Below are 21500 nucleotides of genomic sequence, written 5' to 3' on the forward strand. Positions count from 1 at the left end.
CACAAGCTGAAATGCTTACTTTGTAAATCTGAGGGCTAACATATTTCCTTTCAGGGACAACATTTCTTATCAAGTAAGAAAACATTTATAAAGAGTCACATATTTTGAAAGCATTTGTCTAGTAAAAAAAACTATTAGAAAATGTTAATGTGACTCTAGTCTGTATTGAGAAACAAGTGCTTTACAAGAGTTAATACAGGACTTTCAACCAACATTACTGAGAACTATGAAGGGAAAACAATTGACTAAAGTAAAAATTTACTGGAATTAATCCCACAAATCTAGCTGGTTTTATCAAAGTGAGCAAGTAAAACAACAGTTTCCAAAAGACAAATGTAGTTGTGCTTGTACTACATGAAAAAGGAATAGTACACTTTTTCCTGAAGAAGTTGGGGTTGGGGGGGAAACGGGGAGCGGGGAGGGGAAGGGAAATAACTTGGCAAGAGACTGTGTAAAAGAACATTACATCTAATTGCAAATATTACAGAAAGAGGGTGAGACCTTTTGGGCCTTACTGGTTTTGCTTTAGTTCTGATAAAAGAAATGCTACTTATTTCTGTTCCTCAGGTACTTAAATAGTGATAAATCGGATCTCTCATGCTCATTTGTGCATATGATCTGATCCACTGCTACCAAACGCTGTCTAAGTCTGTCCTCAGAGAACTTGAAAAAATTTCTGGTAGGTTGAACTTTAACTAGAATTCACTTTCCCCAGTTACTCCTCATCTCCATTATGCAAAGCTATGTTACTCCAATTTATTTGCTCTGCTTCTGATTGTAGTCTAGTGGTGCATCAGATAAGAAAACGTGATTTGGTAAACATTGAATTTGACTCAATGGAAGCCTAATAATAAAGCTAACAGATGAAAGGAATATTGCTTCCCACTGGTATTCTATCATCAAGCCCAGATGCAATTATTATGAGAGATAGGAGCTAGGAAATATGCTACAAGTGGCCAGCCCATCTTGTGCTACTGCAATAGGCCACAAGCAGAATCATAATTTTGTTCTCATCTATGGCCAATGCAGAAATCATAATTTAGCTGCTTGTAAAAACATTCCCTCATCTCTTCAGGGGACAACCTGGATCAATCTGTGCTGGGGCTCAGAACCACTAACTGATTTAAGATTATTAGCTAACAAAAAATACAAGGAGGAAATAATTTGACAGCTTTAAAACACGGTTCACCTACCATATAAATTTATGGTATTTAGGACTAAAGGAACTGTTGATGTGGTTTAATATTTCCTTCTGTGTACTATAGTGCATTAAATTTTATTTAGGTATTAATAGTGTGGTACATATAGGTGATTTTTTTTTAATCCTTCATGCTGATGGGCTACAAGTTCACTTTCCCATCTCCATTTTAGTTTCAGCAGTGAAAGCCTAGAAAGCTAATGCAACTTGCAAGATGTATCCTTAATTCAGCCATATAACCAATTACTCTCTTAGTCACAACTTATGCATTATTTATCCTCAAAGTCATTACTTAAAGTGTCTTGAATTTTATTTACACAAGCAAAATCTTTTAAAAGCATAGTATTTAATCTCCAACTTTTATATCTCTTTTCATTAAGCCAGTTTTAAAATGTTAGCTCACCAGGAACACGATCAAACCAAGAGATAACACCTATATCAGAATCTTACTGACTGCATTAGGTTCTTAAGACATAATATCAGATCCATTCCTAGATAAACTATACCTATGTGGAAATGGAAGAGTAGTAAACTAATGCTCACTACTTCTTCAAAGAGCCATCAAGTTTTCAGATACTGAAATGGGAAATACCTTTAAAAACACCCCATTTACTGCACTCTCAATATGCAAGAATTTAATCTCTAGAATTTCACTTAAAGGTGCTATTATAAAGTCTTCCAAATGCCTGAAAATTATTTTGGCAGAATAGTAATGCTCCAGTTATTTGCCATTAGCCACACTGAGATATCGTTACCTGGACAAGTTGCAGTTTCTAAATGTTGGACCAGTGTGTCACACTATCAGAATTTTGGATTTCATTCAAATATCAAACACCTACATAAGATTTGCACATCATCTTTGCTTCTTCTCTAAAATATTGCAACTAGTTATTTGTCAAGAAGATATCTCATTAGAAAGTAACAGCTAGGAGAAAACTGTATTCTCCCTCTGACATTGGTCAATAGCTGATGCATCCACCAGAAAAAAAGGAAAAAAATTTAGTGATACTTTCACAATATTCCTCCTAAACTCCAGCAATCATCTCTCTAAATTCATGGCAGGTGGAAAAGTCCATGCAGATGCACAGATGTCACAGTAAAACTGAAGAATGGGCTATATTCAGTATCCATACTCCCGCTTTCTAAGGAAAAAATGTCTTTAGTAAAGGAAGCAATCTATGTTCTGTATGTTGCTGTTGCCTTCATAAAGCTGTCCTCTAACACAGACAGACAATCCACATCCTCAATCCCAAACTGTAGAGGCTACTTGCTTTTGTACAAGCAACACGTTAGGCAGAACTCAGTTTCTAATATGAAAACTGTTGTAAGGTTAAACTAAATCTAGATTTGAAATACTATAGTACATACAGATAAAAACCTGAAATTTTACAGCAAAACAAACACATTAAAGGATTCCAAGAGCGACAAAAATCACCTAACAGTGCAACAAGGGCAAACTTTGTACCATTTTATCTGAAACCACTTAAACTTAAGCACTTCGGTCCTAAATCGAAAAGTCTAAAAGACTGGAAAGGACTTGCTTTTGTCTCCAAAGGTGTCTTGTGGTCTGCCAGTGTAGTTTGTGGGTAAGCACATCAATTCTAATCTTTTGTACCACCCCTGTAATCTAGGTAAGACATACAAGCCTTGCAACATCCAACAGGAAGCAGAAGCAGCTGGTGGGCAATATATGTAAAGTGACTACACATACAGAAAAGTAGTACATGAAATGCAGAACTTCAGCAGTTTATAAATAATTTAATTTCACTGAGTTTGAATTAAAAGGAAAAGATGGGAAACTACAAACAACCTCCTTGTTTCTCCAGTATGATTTGTGTTTAAAAGAATAACAGCTTGTTCAATAGTCATAGTTTTTCTTAAGCCTCCAAATTTACTTAATGGAAACTTTTAACAGGCCAAACTTCAATGTATTCATTTCCACATAGCTTAACAGCTTTTCTTCAGTACTACCTACTTAGTGATCTATTCTTTTGAACAGTAAAAATGTTTCACAGAAATTGCCTGCACGTAACAGTTCTGTATCTAAATCAAAGGCAACTTCTGTGAAATACTAGCAATCCTGGTGCAGCCTGAAAGTATCTAAGCACAGGACAACCTTAAAGGGTCTGCGTGCTCAGGCCATTTATGTTACATCAGTCAAAGCACATGAACTGGAAGGTCAAGTGACAGAATAGATTGATCACTAGACCTTGTATTTCTCCTGTGCCAAACATAGGGCAGCCAGGCTTCTGTACTTACTGACAAGAGTAACAAAAGCTGCTTCACAGAAGCTGCAGCCTGATGAGAAAGCAATTTAGTTAAAATCCCACTAAGCTAGAAGTCAAGAATGCTGCAGAGATAGGTTTAAGAATGGGAGGGAAAAGAAAGAAGAAAGAAAATGCTAGGTGGAAAGATTTCAATTAATGAAAAGAACAAATGCCAACTGGACACAAGATTCCGAAAAGGCGGAGTGTCTAAAGCTAATACATATTAAAAGCTCTCAAAGTAGTTTACATCATGACATCATGTTTGTGATGATCCTCAACATTTCAAGTTTTCACAATAGTTTCAGCCTTCAACAATAAAGTCATAAGTCACAATCACCTAACAACTTTGTGCCCAATAAATCACAAACTCAGCCAATAAGGAGGAAAGGAAGTACAGCACTTAATATACATGACTGATCACAAGATTAGCTACTGGCTAACTAGAAATACTTCAGTCTGAGTGTCCTTTCATTATGTATCAGCTGTTCTTTGAATACTGATAGGTTGTGTAAAAGATTACAGGATAGCTGTCAGTAACTTTCTAGGGAATGAGTATAAAACAAGATATGTTTACTAAAGTTCAAAATGCAAATAAGTAATAATTGATCTACATGTATTTAATTTCTGAGTGAAGTTATGGTTGCACTGAAGAATTTAAGAATTAATTCACTATTTTACATAACATTACAATCTATACTTAATATTTATATTCTAACCCATATTTGGTCATTCAAATCAGTGCAAAGAAATCGGTGCATGTAAATAGATTTAATGTGCATAGAATCACAGAATTGTAAAGGTTGGAAAAGGCCTCTACGGAGTCCAGCCATTAACCTAACACTGCAGTGTTCAGCAGTAAAGCAGAAGTTTACAGAAATCTAGAGCCTAGTAGAACAGAAGTTGACAACTGGTTATAATGTTCTCAAAGCTCCAAATTTTGTCTGTTTGTTCTCCTGAAGTGTTCATCAATTACATGTTTAAGACTTACTCTGAAGTAGTTAATATTCAACTCAGTTTATCATGCTACAGAAATCCTTTCCTTAGGTATAAAAGGAATCAGGCAGGCAGCTTGATGGAACAAGCCAAAAATCCAGTAATGCAATTTATTGTTATTTTACAGTATTTAAATGGTAATAAAAAAAAAGGCATCTATTTCTATTTAATTATCTTGTACATTTAATACCAATGTGGCTCATCAAATCAGTTTTGGGTGCCATACTACCTTTTCCAGTATGTGCAGTTTTATTCAATAACAGGAACACAACTTGAATTTACTACAAGTAAGTCTTCTTATAATATTATTTGAAGACTGTAGCATTACTATTCCTAGGTGACTAATAAAAGCAGCTGAAATGTATCCTTTTGGCTGAAAGCTGCATTATTCTTAAGAAGCATGCAAAATTTTGAGCTCAGAAAAATATGACCAAAATTAATTTGATTTTTCAATTTTTTTTTTATACTTACAAACACTTTCAACCAACTGTACTTTGTAATCTAAATCCATTGATTAATCATTTGATACAGCATGCAGAGTTCCAACACATAGCTGATTTAGGTTACCACATTGGAATAAGTGAGAGAAATACCTGAATACTAATTGCCAAGCTTTTCTCACCCTGAAATTCAAGAGATAGTACAGCAGCAACTTGTTGCACCTGTACCATAACAAACTCCCACCCTGAACCCATATTTTAGTGAAGAAGTCACCTTTAGATACTGCTCATAATAGCAACTCTCTGCTGTCCTTATTGGTGTTCCTCACTGATATTCTAGATTTGCCCTGTGCCTGGCTACTAGCCTGGCTTGCAAACACTGATGGGACAGTAGACCTTTCACAAGAACTCCGCAATTAGGATGGATCATGCTGTTGCCACAATTTGGTATCATCGCCATCTGATGGATGATATCATAAAATAGAATTAAAGTATGTAGCTCCTCGAGGCTCCACTGACATTGAAACATTTACATTCATACTCCTGGCAAAGGCACAAAATAGTGTTTATCCAAAGGCCAGAATATGGACTTAGTCAGAAGTTACTTATATTCAATACAGGATTTGATAATTATTTTGTTCCATCCTTCAGATGGAGAACCTGCAACTTTTCTGGTGTAAAAATCTGTAAAACATTTTTTTCCTTTCCAGTAGTGCTAGAGAGGAAAAAAAAGTTAAATAAGCATAATCAACATCAATGGCCATGCCAAGACATTTCATCTTGTTTCACACATATCGGTCCCACCTCTACCTTAAATTACAAGTTTTGCTTTAATTAACATTTGCATTTATGTGCAGTTTAAAGTTACACAACTACAATGTATTAAAAGGTAACCATACAGTCACCAACTCTCTTCCTTTTCCAGTGCCTTTTACATGCTAACCAGTTGGGAGATTGTGGTCAGCATGTCACATACACCATCACCCTATCTTCAGGAAGATGCATTTGCAAATGTGTAACGTTTCTTTTAGCTTTTGCAGAAGTAGAATCAGAACGCAGCTAGCCAAAAAACAAAGAACTTAACCATTAATGGTTGTATGCATGAAGACACTTCAGTGCAGATTTAAGGAAGTTATTTATTTAACTGGCATCGACTGAATTATTCTTCTAACATTTAGCAGTTGAGAGCAAACATTTTTGCCTCTTCCTGTTGCCATTTTCTTCAGAGTTTCCTTTTGGGGAAACACTGCAGGAAATACTGCTTTCCCTCATAAGATTTTATTTTAAAAATAGACAAATAAATAGGTAACAGTAAGGGGGAAAGGGAAAAATAAGTCATTAGTAAACAAAGACTTCCAGGCCTGAATATAGTCTGTGTAAATAAGCATAATGAATGCTGCCAAAGTAGCACATGTCTATTACATACATGATGTCATAGAATCATAGAATGACTAGTCAGAAAAGATCTGTAAAATCATCAAGTCAAACCATTTCTTCTTACTGTTCCTATATATCCTAGAATTATTTCCTTCCTATAGTGTTTACCTTGCTTGGAAATTAAAAATTTAGCCACCACAAAGCACATATCTGGAAGAGGAGTGCTCTTCTACATGAAATTACTCAAACTCTGCTATTGTTGAAATTCAAGTTCTTCATAGCATTTCCTTTCTGCCAAATTGAAATGCTGATAAAGATTTGACTAGACAGAACTGTTTAGGAAATCATTGGTATTACTTAGAATTATCATTATTCTGTGATCTTATGAACCTCATCTTCTTTCCAATCCATTCACCTTAAAGATGTACGATATTGCTTGCCTTCATGACAATTCAGTTGCTCAGCCAGGCATATAACAAATGATTGTATAGAGAAAATGATGCAACAGCTTTCCAAGAGAAATTCTACTTTTCCCCCAAAGCAGTGTTTCTTACCTTTTAAACCTACAGTGAGCAGAGGAAGAAGTCAGTACAGTGCCTTATTTTGTTCATAATGCAAAAATACACTAAATATCTGGCTTTCTGGGAATTCTTCAAGCAAGCAACAAAGAAAACTAATTAGAATGCTTTAATGGAGAAAGCCAGGTTATTGATTTTTAAATCTGTTTTTAAGTGAGCTTAATGATTGATAAAGGTGCTGAACTGATGACCCTAGACACTATCCTCCATCTATAGCATAGTGATCTATAGCATAGACAACATTCCAAGATCCTCAACTGTGTTATAAGTCTCAAGGGATTGCTCCTAAAAGCTTGGATCTACTCAGATTGTTATGAAAACACTATCTACACTTAAAGAAAGAATGTGTTTATTTAATAAAAGCAAAAAGGCAACAAACTATTAGGTTGAATTGCTTTTCAATCCTGTGGTTTTAAGCAACACTCTCAGAGCTGTGTATGAAAAGGCTAGAAAGAGACTCTACTGCAGAGGTGACCAGGCATTTTGCACATGATGGAGTATTAAGTAAAGACATTTCTTCACAAGGCAGCATGAACTGAAATGAGCCAGTGAGCACAGGAATTACATAAGCCATTTTGGTTTCAAGACCTCCTGATCTTTTGAACTAACAGAAAGTTACTACAACTATTAGAGCAAGGAAGTTTGAAGACAGACATTTCATAGATTGAAGGTTTTGGCAGTTTAAAAGTTAAAAATCTGTTAACTGATATTAAGCAAGCATCCTTTTTTATTTTTTAAGCAATCTCAATATACTACCACATAAAATTCATCCTCCCAACAGCAAGAACCAGAAATTTATGCATGAATTCTTCTACTTGCACAAGTGAGGTTTAGTTTCTAACTATAGTGGCCTTAACAGTTGTAGCAAATAAAGACATCAAGGAGCTTATTTTCATATATGGAGTAAATGCAACACAAATACAATCAACTCGTGAGGTTAAGGGAAAGGCCAAGATGGAACATAAATGCCAATCTCATTTAATGTCAAATCACAAAACTAATCACTGTTTTGTTCTCTTACACTCCCAGATAAAGGCAAGATTCATGTATAAGAGTTTTATTGCATTCATTTAAAATAATGTACTTCAGCAAAAACAGGTACTGGAGATGTAATAACTATTAAATAAGCAAAACCTGCCACAGGTGAAAGGACAAAAGGTACAAGTGATCAGAGACTGTAGTATAATATCACTCACCTCATGATGCAGCTCAGCTATCTGATCTTTCAGTTCTCTGATGTACTGGTTAGAATCAGATTTATTAAGCTGCCCTTGAATTTTTCCTTCTTCTTTCTGTTTTGGTTAAAAAAAGTAATCATAGTCAAATTATTCAAAGATCTTAAAAATCTTATTTTAACTGTCTGTGTATTTTTGTCACAAACAGAAGCTATTTCCAGACACCGCCCAGCACTTTCATTTTACTGAAGTTACAGCAGGTATCTAGAGGTGGCAGTGGCTCAGACCAAGCTGACTCTCTCAGTAGTACAAGGCAGTATTCTATGGAGGAACATGAACAATTAACAACTTCACAGGTGGAATCCACATCCTGTGTACATGAGATTGCATTTTAGTAAACCACTCCTAGAGAACACTGTCAATACATGGAACATATCTTAGCATACTTTATTTTCACTAAAGTTTACATCATTTAGCAACAAGACATTTTCTTTTGTCTCCAACTAAGCAAAACAGTTCTTTCCTTGCATTATGGGACATGCACTGGCAACACTACATATGACAAGCTTCTTTTGTCCTGTAAAAAAGAATTGTAACATCCAAAATATTGTGGTATTTGTCATGCAGGAGTTCCAGAGCATATAAATGAATCCCCTAATACCAATGCTTCAAGAGGTATACAGAAAAATTTGGCAAGTAAAAAACAAACCAAACAAACTAGATGAATAGCAATACGATGTTTCCCTCATTTGTCAATCAAATGCAGCTCCTACATTTCAGGATGCTTGAAAAGGCTTCACTTGCACTGAATGCCTGCAGCACTGGTTTCTATCTTGTCCATAAAGGGAATCCTAATATGACTGAATCAAAATTGGCAGATATGAGATAAATAATCATCCTGATGAGGAATGCACTCCATGTCTTCCACTTGCTACTAATAAAATGCAGAACAACTCTGCTCTTGCCTTTTTCTAGCTAAGTAATTTCAGAAGCAGGCACCAGCTCTAGAGAATGCAAGCATCTTGGTTTTATAAAATTCTTTATCTTGACTGTAAATCACATACGAGCAATATATTACAGAAATACAAATATACAATGGGAATATCTTGTTTTTCCACCTATAGCTCATTTTGCTGAATTTTTAATTACACCGGAAGAAAGCAAAGAGTTTACTTCAACAGCCAAATTGACAGTCATTAACAAAGAGAGGTTAAATACCTTTTAGAATGAAAAGTGTTAACTGTCCATCAAAGTATAAGACACAAAGCTTTAATGGAGAGGTTTCTTTAAAACATCCCTCTGAAGTATAAACCCCAGGAGAGATAACACACTATCTTCCAAACTCTTTTGCTGGGTGAAGAGAACAATCTAGAACACTGTCAGTATCGGCAATATCAAAGCAGTATCTCTTTTTTCAGGCTTTGTTTTTCTTGCAGTGAGGTATGCATTACAAAATTACTCAAAAAATAATTTTGTCATAATCACTATTAATTCCCACAATCTGTAACATGAAGAACAAGATCCTTTAATGCATATTTCCATACTGAACCTAGTTTCCAAGGTAACCTATGGCCAAATTCACACACATACACAAAAGTAGTATTAATATTAACAATAGTTCTGTCTTAAAGAGATAAAAAAACCCAAAATGTAGCCTAACCCCATAATCTCTCTACGAGAATGACTACTGGCCTATGAAACATTAGCAAAATAACCTGCAGACTACAAATACATCAGCATATGAAAAGATCTTCCTTGCTGTCAGACACTAAGATTCCACACAATGAGCATGACTTGATCTCTTGAGGTAGTAGGAATATATGGGAGAAATTATTAAGTCCTTGCTCTCTGTTTGAAACCTTGACTTTCCCATTTAAACCTCTTCCTCTACGGACTCTACTGTGTCACTATACACCGTGCAATCAAAATGCAACAGTAAAGCAAAGTTCTAGCAGAAGTATAACGGAGGTGCCATAGCCCTTCTAAAACAGGAGTGTAATAAACAGCTGAGCTTATGTAGAAACTGGGTGCACAAGAGGCCGTGAAACAGGCGCTGCCAAGGTCAGTCCGTATAAACTAACAGCAGAGGCAGTAACACATAAGCAAGTTGGGTTTGGCACAGAAACAGATGAAAGCTGTCCACATATATCATATGGGAATCCCACATTTGCATTACATTTAAGTGGTGTTATGGTTACTTTTTATTCTAGGAATAACACTGTCAAGTTAATGCAGATATTACAGAATAATTGTGCGTATTTGCTCATGCAAGAACTGACTGTAGCTACAATCAGTTAGAGCTGAATGGAAGGCATAAGCCTGGCCTGCAAGATGCCCATTATTACTGAAAGGCAAATAAGTTTCAGTTTTCCTTTCAGAACTACAGATTTTGTAGAGCTAGCAATTCACAAAAAAAAAAAAAAAAAAAAAAAAAAAAAAAAAAGTAACCCTGCAATGGCATTTTCTACAAACATACTTTCAAAAGGTCATGCTGTAACTTCCTCTTGCAACATTCAAAATGCAAGGGATCAGAAGCCGATCCTTTTAACTTGCTGAAAAAAAAAATCTTCCTAATTAAATAATCCCATGTTCTGTGGGCTACCAAGTCTGTCTACAGTAGATAAATTGGAAGGATGACATAGGAAAAAAATTAGGACCAGGTATCAGATTTTTCTTTACAGCTGCTGCTCATCCCTGGCCAACAGAAAAGTATAATCTACTAAGTTGATCATGCCATTCTAAAGATTCTTATGCAACTGTGGTAGCAAACCACTGGAAAACATGCAGGAGTCAGATACCACAGCATTAAAATATATTTTAATTTCTATCAAAATAATCTAATTCAGAGAGTAAATAATAAGTAGATAGCTGAAAGTTTACCTATATCTAATGAACAAAAAAGACCTTCAAAGTTTTAGCTGTTATATTATGATTTTTAAGTTACCTAATATTCTTTAATATTGTGAAATGAGACTGATATTTCACATCAATACATACATTTTTATACAAGTACAAAGTATTACCATGATCTTCCAAATTGTTTCCCCTTCCAGTGACATTTCAAGTTAGAATGTAATCTGAACTCAAAGCAAATAATTCCCACCTTCTGATGAGCATTCATTAATCAAAGGCAAATTTGAATGTGAGGAACTTAAATTTGGTAGTATTATTCTTTAACAGTAGTTTTTCATTGGGGGAGCTTGACACCACCACCCCTCAGATTCCTTTTCTCCGAACTAAATAACCCTAAAATCCTTAGCCACTCCTCACCAGCTTTATTACCTTCTGGACACATTCAAGGACTTCCATATTCTTTTGAAATAGTGGAGCCCAGGACTCCACACAGTAGTCAAGGTGAAGCCATACTAACAGTTACTACACAGTTGCACTGACATAAGAAAAATTAAATTGCTTTCATGCAGTTTAATTTCTTTTAATACTTCCTATTGTGGCATTTTACTTCAGTAGGAACTGGACATTTAACTCAGCATTGCTTGTATACTGTGCTTGAAGAGTTTTGGACTACTGTGCTTGAGCAGCTCTGTACTTCTAAAGAAAGTACTCAAATCAACAGTTTGGGTTCAAAACTGAATGCTAAAACTCTACTCATATATAGAAGCCTTTAAGGTGTGAATGTCACACATTTTAAAAGAGAATAGCATAAGTAATTAGCAATCTCCATGTTAAATTTTTTTTAACTTAGAGTTATTCACATAGGATGTGGGTTGCTGACTAGGTTTTTTGGTGGTTGGGGGTGAGGGTGAGGACTATTATAACAAATCTGTGATACCTGGAGAAGTCACAACACAAAAACTAGCTGGTCGCTAGGAAAATCATAGTAATTTTAAATATAAAATGAATATACAGAGAAAAATATCAAAGAACATATAAATAAACAAGGTGTGGGCATTATCAGAATTGCAAAATAATGAAAGCTAGCCAATACTGGAATTTAGGAATTTGTTTAAAACATGATGCAATCACATGTGAATGAATCTCTACACCCACACCCCTGGCGTACTGCACCTGTGTATTGGCACCACTGCAGTGCCTACCTCCTCTTCCTAGAAGGATTTTTAGAAAAGCAATGCCAATTGGTGTGATTAAAGATGCGTCATTTTGATTTCACTGCTTTGAAGATTTTTAACCACTCCTTTTTAGTGTCTTCTGACAGACCAGCTCCAACGGCACCACCAGCAAACGCCCTTGTGGCAGCCATCACCTCTACCCTAGGACAGGTACTTGTAGCAGTGTACTCAGCCAATACACAGTCCAACCCCTGCCCCAGAGGCTGTGTATACAGTGGGAGTAGTACGGGCAGCGAAGCAGGAAATGAGCTCTATAGATCAAAAAAGCCTCCTGCTAAGACAGAACTAACTTAGGCCCTTTCCCAGTTTTGGAAGCTCTCACCTCTCTCATTCTGCTGTGAAATAGTAGAGTGACTGTACTTGTGTGCATACCAAGAGTTACACTGAGAGCTCCTGAGAAGAAAAATCTACACTCCAAAAATTTGCTCCTTAAAATGAGAAAAAACTGTCCACCAAAAACTATCAGCTGAGAAACATGGTTTTCATATCACATTTAAATCCTCTTTTGTCTAGCTTTCTAAGAAAAAAAGCATCTTGCAAAGAAGCAACAGCTAGTCTCAAAAAGCTACCTGATGCTACTGAGAGCTCCTGAACATGTGGAGATCTTTTAAACTCATTTAAGTATCAGGCTAGGATGTATAGCTGGCAACACAAGAGTGTAGGTACAGCCTGCTTAAAAAAAAGCTGATTTAAAATACCTGAAACCATTACCGTATAATGGCATCCCAAAACCAAGTTTAGTACTCATAATAAAAAAAGAGTTTTATACAACAAATAAATAAATTACCAGAAAGCACCTGAAAAACACTGAAGGGTCTTAGGCTGGCTTTTACTGCTTGATCAAAGTTTAAGATACAGAAGATCAGTGTAATCAAATTCCAGTTGCAGATGTTTCATCCCAAAAGGAGTACAAGTTTTCTAAAACACTCAATTATCACTTCAGATAGGAAAGGAAATACACATCAATAAGAAAATAAGCTGGTTTAAATAATAAGAAAACATCTAGGGTTGTTTTCATTTTAATAACTGCAAACTTAGAAACACAGGAAAAAAAAGTTTACATAGGCAGTCAAACTCCAGGCACACTAGACAGCTGTCTGTTCCTCAGATAACGTCTTTACGAAAAGTGACTGGAAGATAGGATGTTTCCCTAACACCCTTAATTTGATTTTTTCTGACTTAGAAATATTTACTTGGTAACAACATGCCTCAGCCTCTTTTCAGGAGAGGCTTTAAAATTCTTACCTCTTGGCAAAAGACACTGCATTAAAAATGTAAATTAAGTATATTCAGAAGGGTAGATGTGGTAACTAGTGTCCTTTCAGTGACTTTACAGTGACTCATTCTAGACTTTCAAAAAACACATCACTAACATCACACTCCACTATTGATAAGAGTAAAAAAAGGGTTTCCTGTAATTTAAAAAGATGGAAACAATTTCTTTACTGAACAGTCAGTACTTGGAAAAATTATTAAACAGAGGTCATAGAAAGGCTTCATTCTAAAGAAATAGTGCTAAAAGTTTAAGCTGTGGGGAGATTACTAGCACAATCATGGATTTCCTTTACAGTTGTTCTCAAAGCTGCTTTGACCGGGTTAGAGCAATAGGGTAAATGTGACAAAATTCTCTGAATCTGCCAGGAAACACAGCAGGAAGAGGTGATGTTACTGTCTGTCCAGATCAACCCAACAAAAAAAGAACTAATTCTTATGGCTATATTTTGCTTTAAGATTACTCAGATGTAAAACTAGTTTTTCATATTACAAATATGCTCTATACCGCCCAACTCAACCCAGCCATTGATAATTTTAAGACTACATGTCACCAGCCTGCACAGAAATGGAGGGAAAGGGATTAAGCTGCCAAGCAGAGGCTACAGCTGCCCCACTCTGCTTCCTCAACCTGCCTACACTGCCACTGGTCTGGTGCTCTTCACCCTAGCAAGCTACAAGAGAGCTGGAGAGGGAGTTTTGACAAGGGCATGTAGTCACAGGACAACAGGGAATGCTTTAAACTGAAAGTGGGGAGATTGAGATTAGGAAGAAGTTCTCTACTCTGAAGATGGCGTAGCAACCTCGTCTAGGGAAAGCTGTCCTGCCCATGGCAGGGAGGTTGGAAAAAGACCTTCAAGGTTCCTTCCAATCCAAGCCATTCTGTGATTCTATGTTTATCTCCCAAACATAAGCTGAACTGGCAAGTGAAAGAAAACGAAAGACATGATAGATGTCTTATGCTGACAAGGTAAACCTTAGTTTCCACAAAACAGGGTTTTAACATCAGGGTTTTTCTTTGTCACTTCTGGGGCTTAGGTATGTGCAACATAAGTTAAATTTCAGTTATACATAAATTCCATGCTATTTTTGCACCGAAAGTCTAAATAAAGACATAGAATGTTCATCATGTATTGGATAACTCATTGCATTTCAATATACTTACACAAAAGTTTAAAAGCTCAGCATTGTAAACTAAATGCTCAAACAAGACAAGGTGACATTTAGAATATATTAAGAAAAAAAATTTTACAACATACTAAACTGACAACTTGTTGCAGAATTACATCTGTTATTGAATGATAGTTCACTCTCCATCCCTGTCATTATTAGTAACCAAAACTAAGAGTGACCCAGAAACTGTGATTTAAATCTAGCATGTGTGTGTGTGATGTCAGATCAGTTCTTATGTGGGAGTAGTGATACTCTGCAGTATAAATTTAACATCACTGTCTTGCACCTACACCTACATAAACTTTTAAAAGAAAACCTTGCAATTTAGGTTAAGCATTGCTGTGGCCCATGTGGACCTGGCAATGAATCCCTTGAGCTTCTTAGAAAAGCACCACCCCCCTCAAAAAAAAAGGGAAGGTTATGTGGTAGGTTAACTTCCTCTCTTCATTTTTATCAACTTTGAAACAGCATGACAAGCAGACCTATTTGTGATGCTCTGTGCATCTGTATTTTAATCCTGGTGCTATGCTCCAAGACTTGCTAAATGTATTTCTGGTATTAAATATTGCATTTCAAATCGTTAAGGCAAGTCCTGATTAAAAGGGCCTCTGATCCCCACATCAAGGGACAGCAATTACATCTGTCGCCTGGTTACAAGCTGAACAGAATAGAGTGTGAGGCAGCTCTTTCTCCAGTGAGGAAGAAGTTACCTAGATTTTCAATCTCCTTTAAAAATCACTTATGTTTAATCCCTATTATCAATTGCATGTTTTATAGTTGACAAGCTTTGGGAATTCAGGATTTCCAACTCCATTATTACATTTCTTCTGGTGCGGGTGTTTGAAAAGCCTCATGCTTTTGAGCATGAGTACCCAAAAAAGAAGTTTTGATCATAACTTTCATATTTGCTGGCAAAACACACTGGTGAAAAATATCCACTAAGACTCTTTTAAAAACCCAAACATCTATCACAATTCAATAAAAGTGTTCCAAGTAATGTCTACAGTGTCAAAAAAAAAAAAAAACCCAAAGCATTAGCAGAACTTAATTCTGCTAAATTATTTGTTTGAAATACTATAAAGTTCACACTTGAAATCTGTATTTCACAATTGAAGAAATTATTTTTCCCAGTCTAAGTTTGAGATCAGATGTTCACAAAAACCTAGCAGTGCAAACTCAAATGAAGCCACAAAGTGACTTCATACTCCACACTGTATACAAAGAAAGCACAGCCACGCTCACTTTTGTGAAGAAAATCAAGAATTTTACTAAGATCAAACTCAAGAAATCATTAGCAGGTGATAATCTGAGAATACCTTTAAGTCTGGGACTTGAAATGCCTTTTGGAAGGAAACAAAAAACCTATAATAATAAAAACATCAAAAATTGCATTGTGCAAAGTAGCACTTGTGAAAAGGAAGGAGAGATGATGTGGATAAACAACTGAACCTGAGAGAGTGCAATATTATGACAAAACAGGAACAGTATGATCTTTGGGTGTATTAGCTAGAGTCATAAAATAGATGACATTCCTGCAGTTCTTTCTGTCTCACAACAAGGTATTATAAAAATCCACATGCAATTCTGGAATCCCTAAATTAAGCAGAAGTGTGGAAAGGGAATAGGAGAGAGCAATAAAATCAATAAAATTATGGAGAATGGATGGTTTGATCAGTTAAACAATAAAAAACCAAGTCAAATGTATTTACACTGAAAAATGAACACACAATTTGAATTGTGTGACAGATATCAAAAAAATTCCAACTGATCACTAGGGGATTCACCGTTTCATAAGATACTGATTACATTTTGAGAGATGTGACTATCAAATAATGGAAGCAGGATGGCATTTGAAGTCTGTGCTAAAGTAAAAACAATGCAAAATGAGTACTCACTTCTCACCTACAAAATCACATTGTTTGAAGTAACCTTTAAACTTCCCCTCTCTTTCTTTAAAATGTTAATTTGAGCAGAAGATTGACCTTAACTCAGCTACTTTCTTGTTATCTTACCAGATGATAAATGATTCATATGCAATGCTTACCATACTTATCTAGGCATTTCTAATGTACTGATCATGCATTATCTAAGGATTATATGATTTCAAGAAATGATTACTTTAACTTTCAGTAAGTTTAGTGCCTGCTGCACTAGAGGAAATATAGCAAAAATTATTTATTGCAAGCTCAATGGCATTTATTTGTACATTCTATCTATGAAGAGATTAAAAAGATTCAGTTAGTTGAGAAATCATAGGGAAAAGGTGGCTTTGAAACAATATAATAAAATCATCACCTCAAAGGAAAGATTTCAGAGGGAAGAAACACGACAGCAACACCAGGTTTAAAAAGAAGTAAACCAGAGAGTAACTAGATTATAACTTAGTAAAAATAACCAAGAGAATTTTAACATCAGAATTCAGATAGGACAACAGTGTAATATGATTATAGAAAGGTCAGACTACAGTGAGACATCATGATTTCTCAAAGCCAAGAAAACAAAGCACAGCAATCTTTGGTTTTCTCATCAAGGGAGCAGCAAGTTCATGGACTGTGAAAGCTCCAAAAGGACTGTGAAAGCTCCAAAAGCAATTGAAAGTGTAAGGAACAACAGAGAGGCCAAAGGATGCATCTTGAGATCCTACAGTGACATGGGAGCAGTAAATATTTCTGGTTTCAAGATTTACATGAAGGGAGTAAGAGTTTTACAATAAATCCTTCAATACGGATCATAGCAGAAGAGTAAGCACAGAAAAAAAATGGTTGCTGGAATCAAAATTGTATACATCTTTTTTTAGATAGAAGATGTTTTCAATCTCATCTATTAATTGGCAAGAAGTACCAATTACAAGAAAAAAAAACAGAAGTCAGGGTTAAAAAGAGTAAATGGTATTTGTATAGAAGGAATTATTAACAGCTCACAAGTATATGCCCAAGTTAGATTTAAGGTTTTGCTTGTACAGGAATTCAGCAATACAGCATTATCCTACTTGGCAAAACAGTGTCTTGTATTCACAGTAGGCTAATGAAGAAACACGGTAGAGGAAGCAAAAAACACACAAAGTACAAAATCTAATCAGTTTCAAGTTTCACATTTAATGCCATCACTTGTTACCTGGATTTCTAATTCAGCAATATGCTGCTGGAGTTCTGCCACAGCTGCAATGCGGTCTGCCTCACGGAGCCGTACTGCCATCACCTCTTCTTTACTCTGGAATAAGGCAGAAATGGGAGCTAACTAGTACCAGTTTTAGCTGATTAAAGACTATGCACTGCTTTTACCCAAAATCCTGAGAAAACTTAATACACTGCTCTGCAAACTACCACTATTCTAAAGAACTCAAATTTAATTTTAACCCATAGAAGGAATATGTAAAAATCTAATATAAACTCTAAATTGTAGTAATCTAAAAAAAAAAAAATCTGTGCATATTTGAAAACTTGCTGTTATCAGTTACAAGCTCCAGAAAACAACTGTCTTGTTTTGAAACTACATTATAAAAGAAACCAGCTCATGCTTTAATTTTGTACTTTATATATAGAGAAACAGCAAAGCTACACAAGAGTTACTTATCTCATAATTTCTTTTGTCCTAAAAGATAAAAAAATTGAATACAAAAGCAAATGTATTCTTATTCTCATTTAATCCAGCTATCTTAGTCACAGTATATAACAAAGACATTTCAGAATAAAATACTAATGCGCATAACCTAAAATCAGCCTCTCACTCTAAGTTTAACCTACAAGTCTGTCTATAAATTATAGGTAATTTGAGTCTGAAAAAGAGAGAAAGAAATGTCCTGTTTCATGAGGCAAGTCCTCAAGGCTTCAGAGCACAAAACAACATTATATTGTCAGCAGCCTGGTACAACCGCAGAGAGAAAGCAGTGGTAGATAATTAGTGAGCAATACTATCAGCTGAAGAGCAAACATCTCTAGGGCAGAGACAGATTACAACTACTATTCTAGCAGACTGGTGTAACTAAACTGTATTTACTGCAAATCAGTTCCAGTACTCAGTTATTTTAATGTGTGCTTCAAACAAACAGTACTCAAACACTCTTCATTAGACAGTATAGTTGAGATAAAATCAAACATGTCAAAGCTTATCCATAGTAGCTACTTCTAAACATGCTGTTGGTTTGGTTTTGGTTCTTTTTAAAATATTCCTCTAATGGAGGTATACAATCTACAGGACCCAATTAACTGCATTTCTAATCAGTGGAGCCCATTTCAGAGAAATCTATCATGTGCTAGACAAAGTTTAGCCATTCTTGCTAAATTCTGTTGCATGATTGCTCAAATGAAGCCAAACCGACAAGTCCACAGGATTGCATGTATTTAACTGAAAGCTGAAGGAAAGACTGGCTTGGTTTGACTTTGGTATCAGAGATGAGTCAATAGTGCTACTCAAGATGGCACTGATGCTTTATCTCTGAAACAGAGAATGTTCTCAATAATTACCACAGAAGGTGATACGGTAGGAAAGACAAGATTGGGTGGGGGCACAAATCTTAAATTGCAAATTCTTAAGCACAGCTGATTAGAAAGATCAGTGGTGAGTTTCAAGAAAAAATTTGAAATTGAGTCCTTGCTGTAGAAGCAGTAGCCAGATAAAAAGAGAAAAACATAATAATACACACCTGTGGCAATACCAGTTGCTGTACAGGTGGTATGAGATGCAACTGGCTACAAAAAAATTTAATTTCTGCTTAAGCATTTCAAGATATCTTTTAAAAGAAAAATACAAGCTCCTGAAATACGATACCAGTTTATTATTCATATATTTGGAGTTGAAAATCCACATAGATACTTTTTGAGACAGTAGAAATATTGCTACCTAGCCAAGACAAAAATAAAACTAGAGCATGATTTCAAACAACTTGAAAAAACAGAAGAAAAAAATAATCCAACATCAGTTAACAGAAATCAGGAATAACTGTTGCTGTTTTTGATATATAATCAAATATTACTTGTAAAACATCTTACAGTGTAAATTGTAATCTTTTTTCTATTAGCTGCAAAACAAGTTTCAGGATCTAATGTTAGTGTATGTCAGTGAAGATACTTCACTGGCTATTCACCATAGCTGCTTTCAGAATTTCACAGAATCTCTAAAGAGTATGACTGGTGCTCTATTACTGTCACACTTTTCTCTAGCCCATGCTAGAACATTGTTCTACAAATGTATTATCCCAGTGAGAATACTTATGTGTACTAACTCATTAATCAGGTTAAAGACATACTGCTCTTTACATAGTCGATGTAAAACCAGAATATTGACTACACAGTCTCAATCCTCAATCTCTTAAGGATTAATGAGCACCTTCAGTATCAAAAATTCATCAAACAAAGTTATGGGTTATATGAAAAAGGCATCACCAAGATTATGATTATTTAAAAAATCAGTAAAATTATTCATAGCATTAAAAAAATAGTACTTAGGAAACCAGAGGTTATGGCAAACAAGAAAGTCAGTAGAAGCAATTTCTTCTAGTTAAGATTCAGTGTCTTTTTTCCTAAAAGCTTGTGATGGAGTTTGATGAGTCAGCAGAAGTTACTTCTTTGCTGCACTGTACATTCAAATCCCATTAAAAACAAATGGAACTGGCAAAACAGTAAGAAAAAAGAAAACCTGAAAGAATTTGTTGTTGAAGAGTGCCCATGCTCTAAAGTAAATGTTTATCTTCATGGGACCACAAAGAAGCAGCTGTGTCAAAACCTCAAGTGGTTTTTGTGAGATGGTAAATTCAAAATGATATTGTCAGAATCAGTAAAAAGAAATTTGGTTTTATGATTTATGCTTCTCAGTTAAGACACGATTTTATCCAATAATGGCAGACAAGACTAAAATGTATATATATTAGCACATAAATATTCTTTTCAGGATGTTGTTTACCTTGCATTCAATCTCTGCTTGTCTACGTTTTGCTTCATTCAACTGAGCCAGAAGTCCTTTGTTCTGTGCAGAAAGATACTGCACTTTCTCCTGTAGGCTGGTAATCTCTTGCTCTGCCCTTCGTAAGTGATTACTATTGATCTGATTCTGAAATTTATGACCCAAAAAAGGAAACAAAATACATGTTAAGGAAAGGATATGAATCTAACTCCCTGAAGTCTGACAAAACAGACTTAGAGATTATTTACCATAAAAAACTTTTTATGAAAAAGCATTCAGTTTTCCATGTGTAATCAGAACAGACTGCATGACATTTTGTTTATCACCAGGTTCTTAAACAGATGACTCATTGTAAGAACATTATTGCAAAGCTCCACCACATTTCAGTAGATCTGTTTTCCCAATTTCTTGCCTAGGTAAGGCAGACTTTGTGAACTTCTATCCCAACTACATTATGCATCCAGGAAAGATCAGGTATGTCAGAAATACTGTGCACATTTCCCTGTCCATTGAATTCCTGAAAGCAACATGGCACCTTAGTTGAGATCAGTGCACAAGTGCAAGTCACAGCATTTGTACCTGAAGCTGTGCACACCGTACCAGGAGAATGGCATTTTTCTCAGATGACAGCTGAACAGCCTAAGCACATACAAAGATTCTATGTAGAACACTGAAGTGAGAAATACCTGAATACATGTGAGCCAAACAGCAGGATCTCTCCGCCCCCTACTGACCAAAACAATACTGACACATCAGTGAAAATTTTAAAAGGTAAGGCAAGAGGAAACTTGTTCAGTTGGTATAGACGAAGTGGTGTGCCTCTGTCAGAAAGAAGCCTTCATATGCCTTGCAGTTGGTTAATCTGTCTTCAATAGCACATCCTTACATGCTCTCCTGGTTTCTGGAATTGCTGAACGGTTTCAAGTAAAGCTGTTGTTTGTTTAGTTTTCTGGATGCATAGTTCTCTTTCTAAAAGTAACATTTAGCAGGTATTTCATGGGAAGATTTCTTAGAAACCTCTTACAAATCTCTCTCAATCAT

The 21500-nt window shown here is 35.6% G+C and overlaps 1 protein-coding gene across 14 annotated transcripts in view; it reads right to left on the minus strand.

The window, feature by feature from the left end:
• Window positions 1-21500, minus strand: part of EVI5 (ecotropic viral integration site 5) — a 75997-nt gene that overhangs the window by 10702 nt on the left and 43795 nt on the right. For all 14 annotated transcript variants that reach the window (XM_072932501.1, XM_072932499.1, XM_032749765.3 and 11 more), the window contains 3 exons: window positions 20460-20606; window positions 17676-17771; window positions 8050-8145 (listed from right to left, as the gene is read on the minus strand). In XM_072932501.1, the coding sequence (XP_072788602.1) occupies window positions 8050-8145; window positions 17676-17771; window positions 20460-20606 (339 nt within the window). The remainder of the gene's footprint in view (window positions 1-8049; window positions 8146-17675; window positions 17772-20459; window positions 20607-21500) is intronic.

The sequence above is a fragment of the Taeniopygia guttata genome, chromosome 8 (genome assembly GCF_048771995.1).
Source record: "Taeniopygia guttata chromosome 8, bTaeGut7.mat, whole genome shotgun sequence".
Classification (NCBI taxonomy): Eukaryota; Metazoa; Chordata; class Aves; order Passeriformes; family Estrildidae; genus Taeniopygia; species Taeniopygia guttata.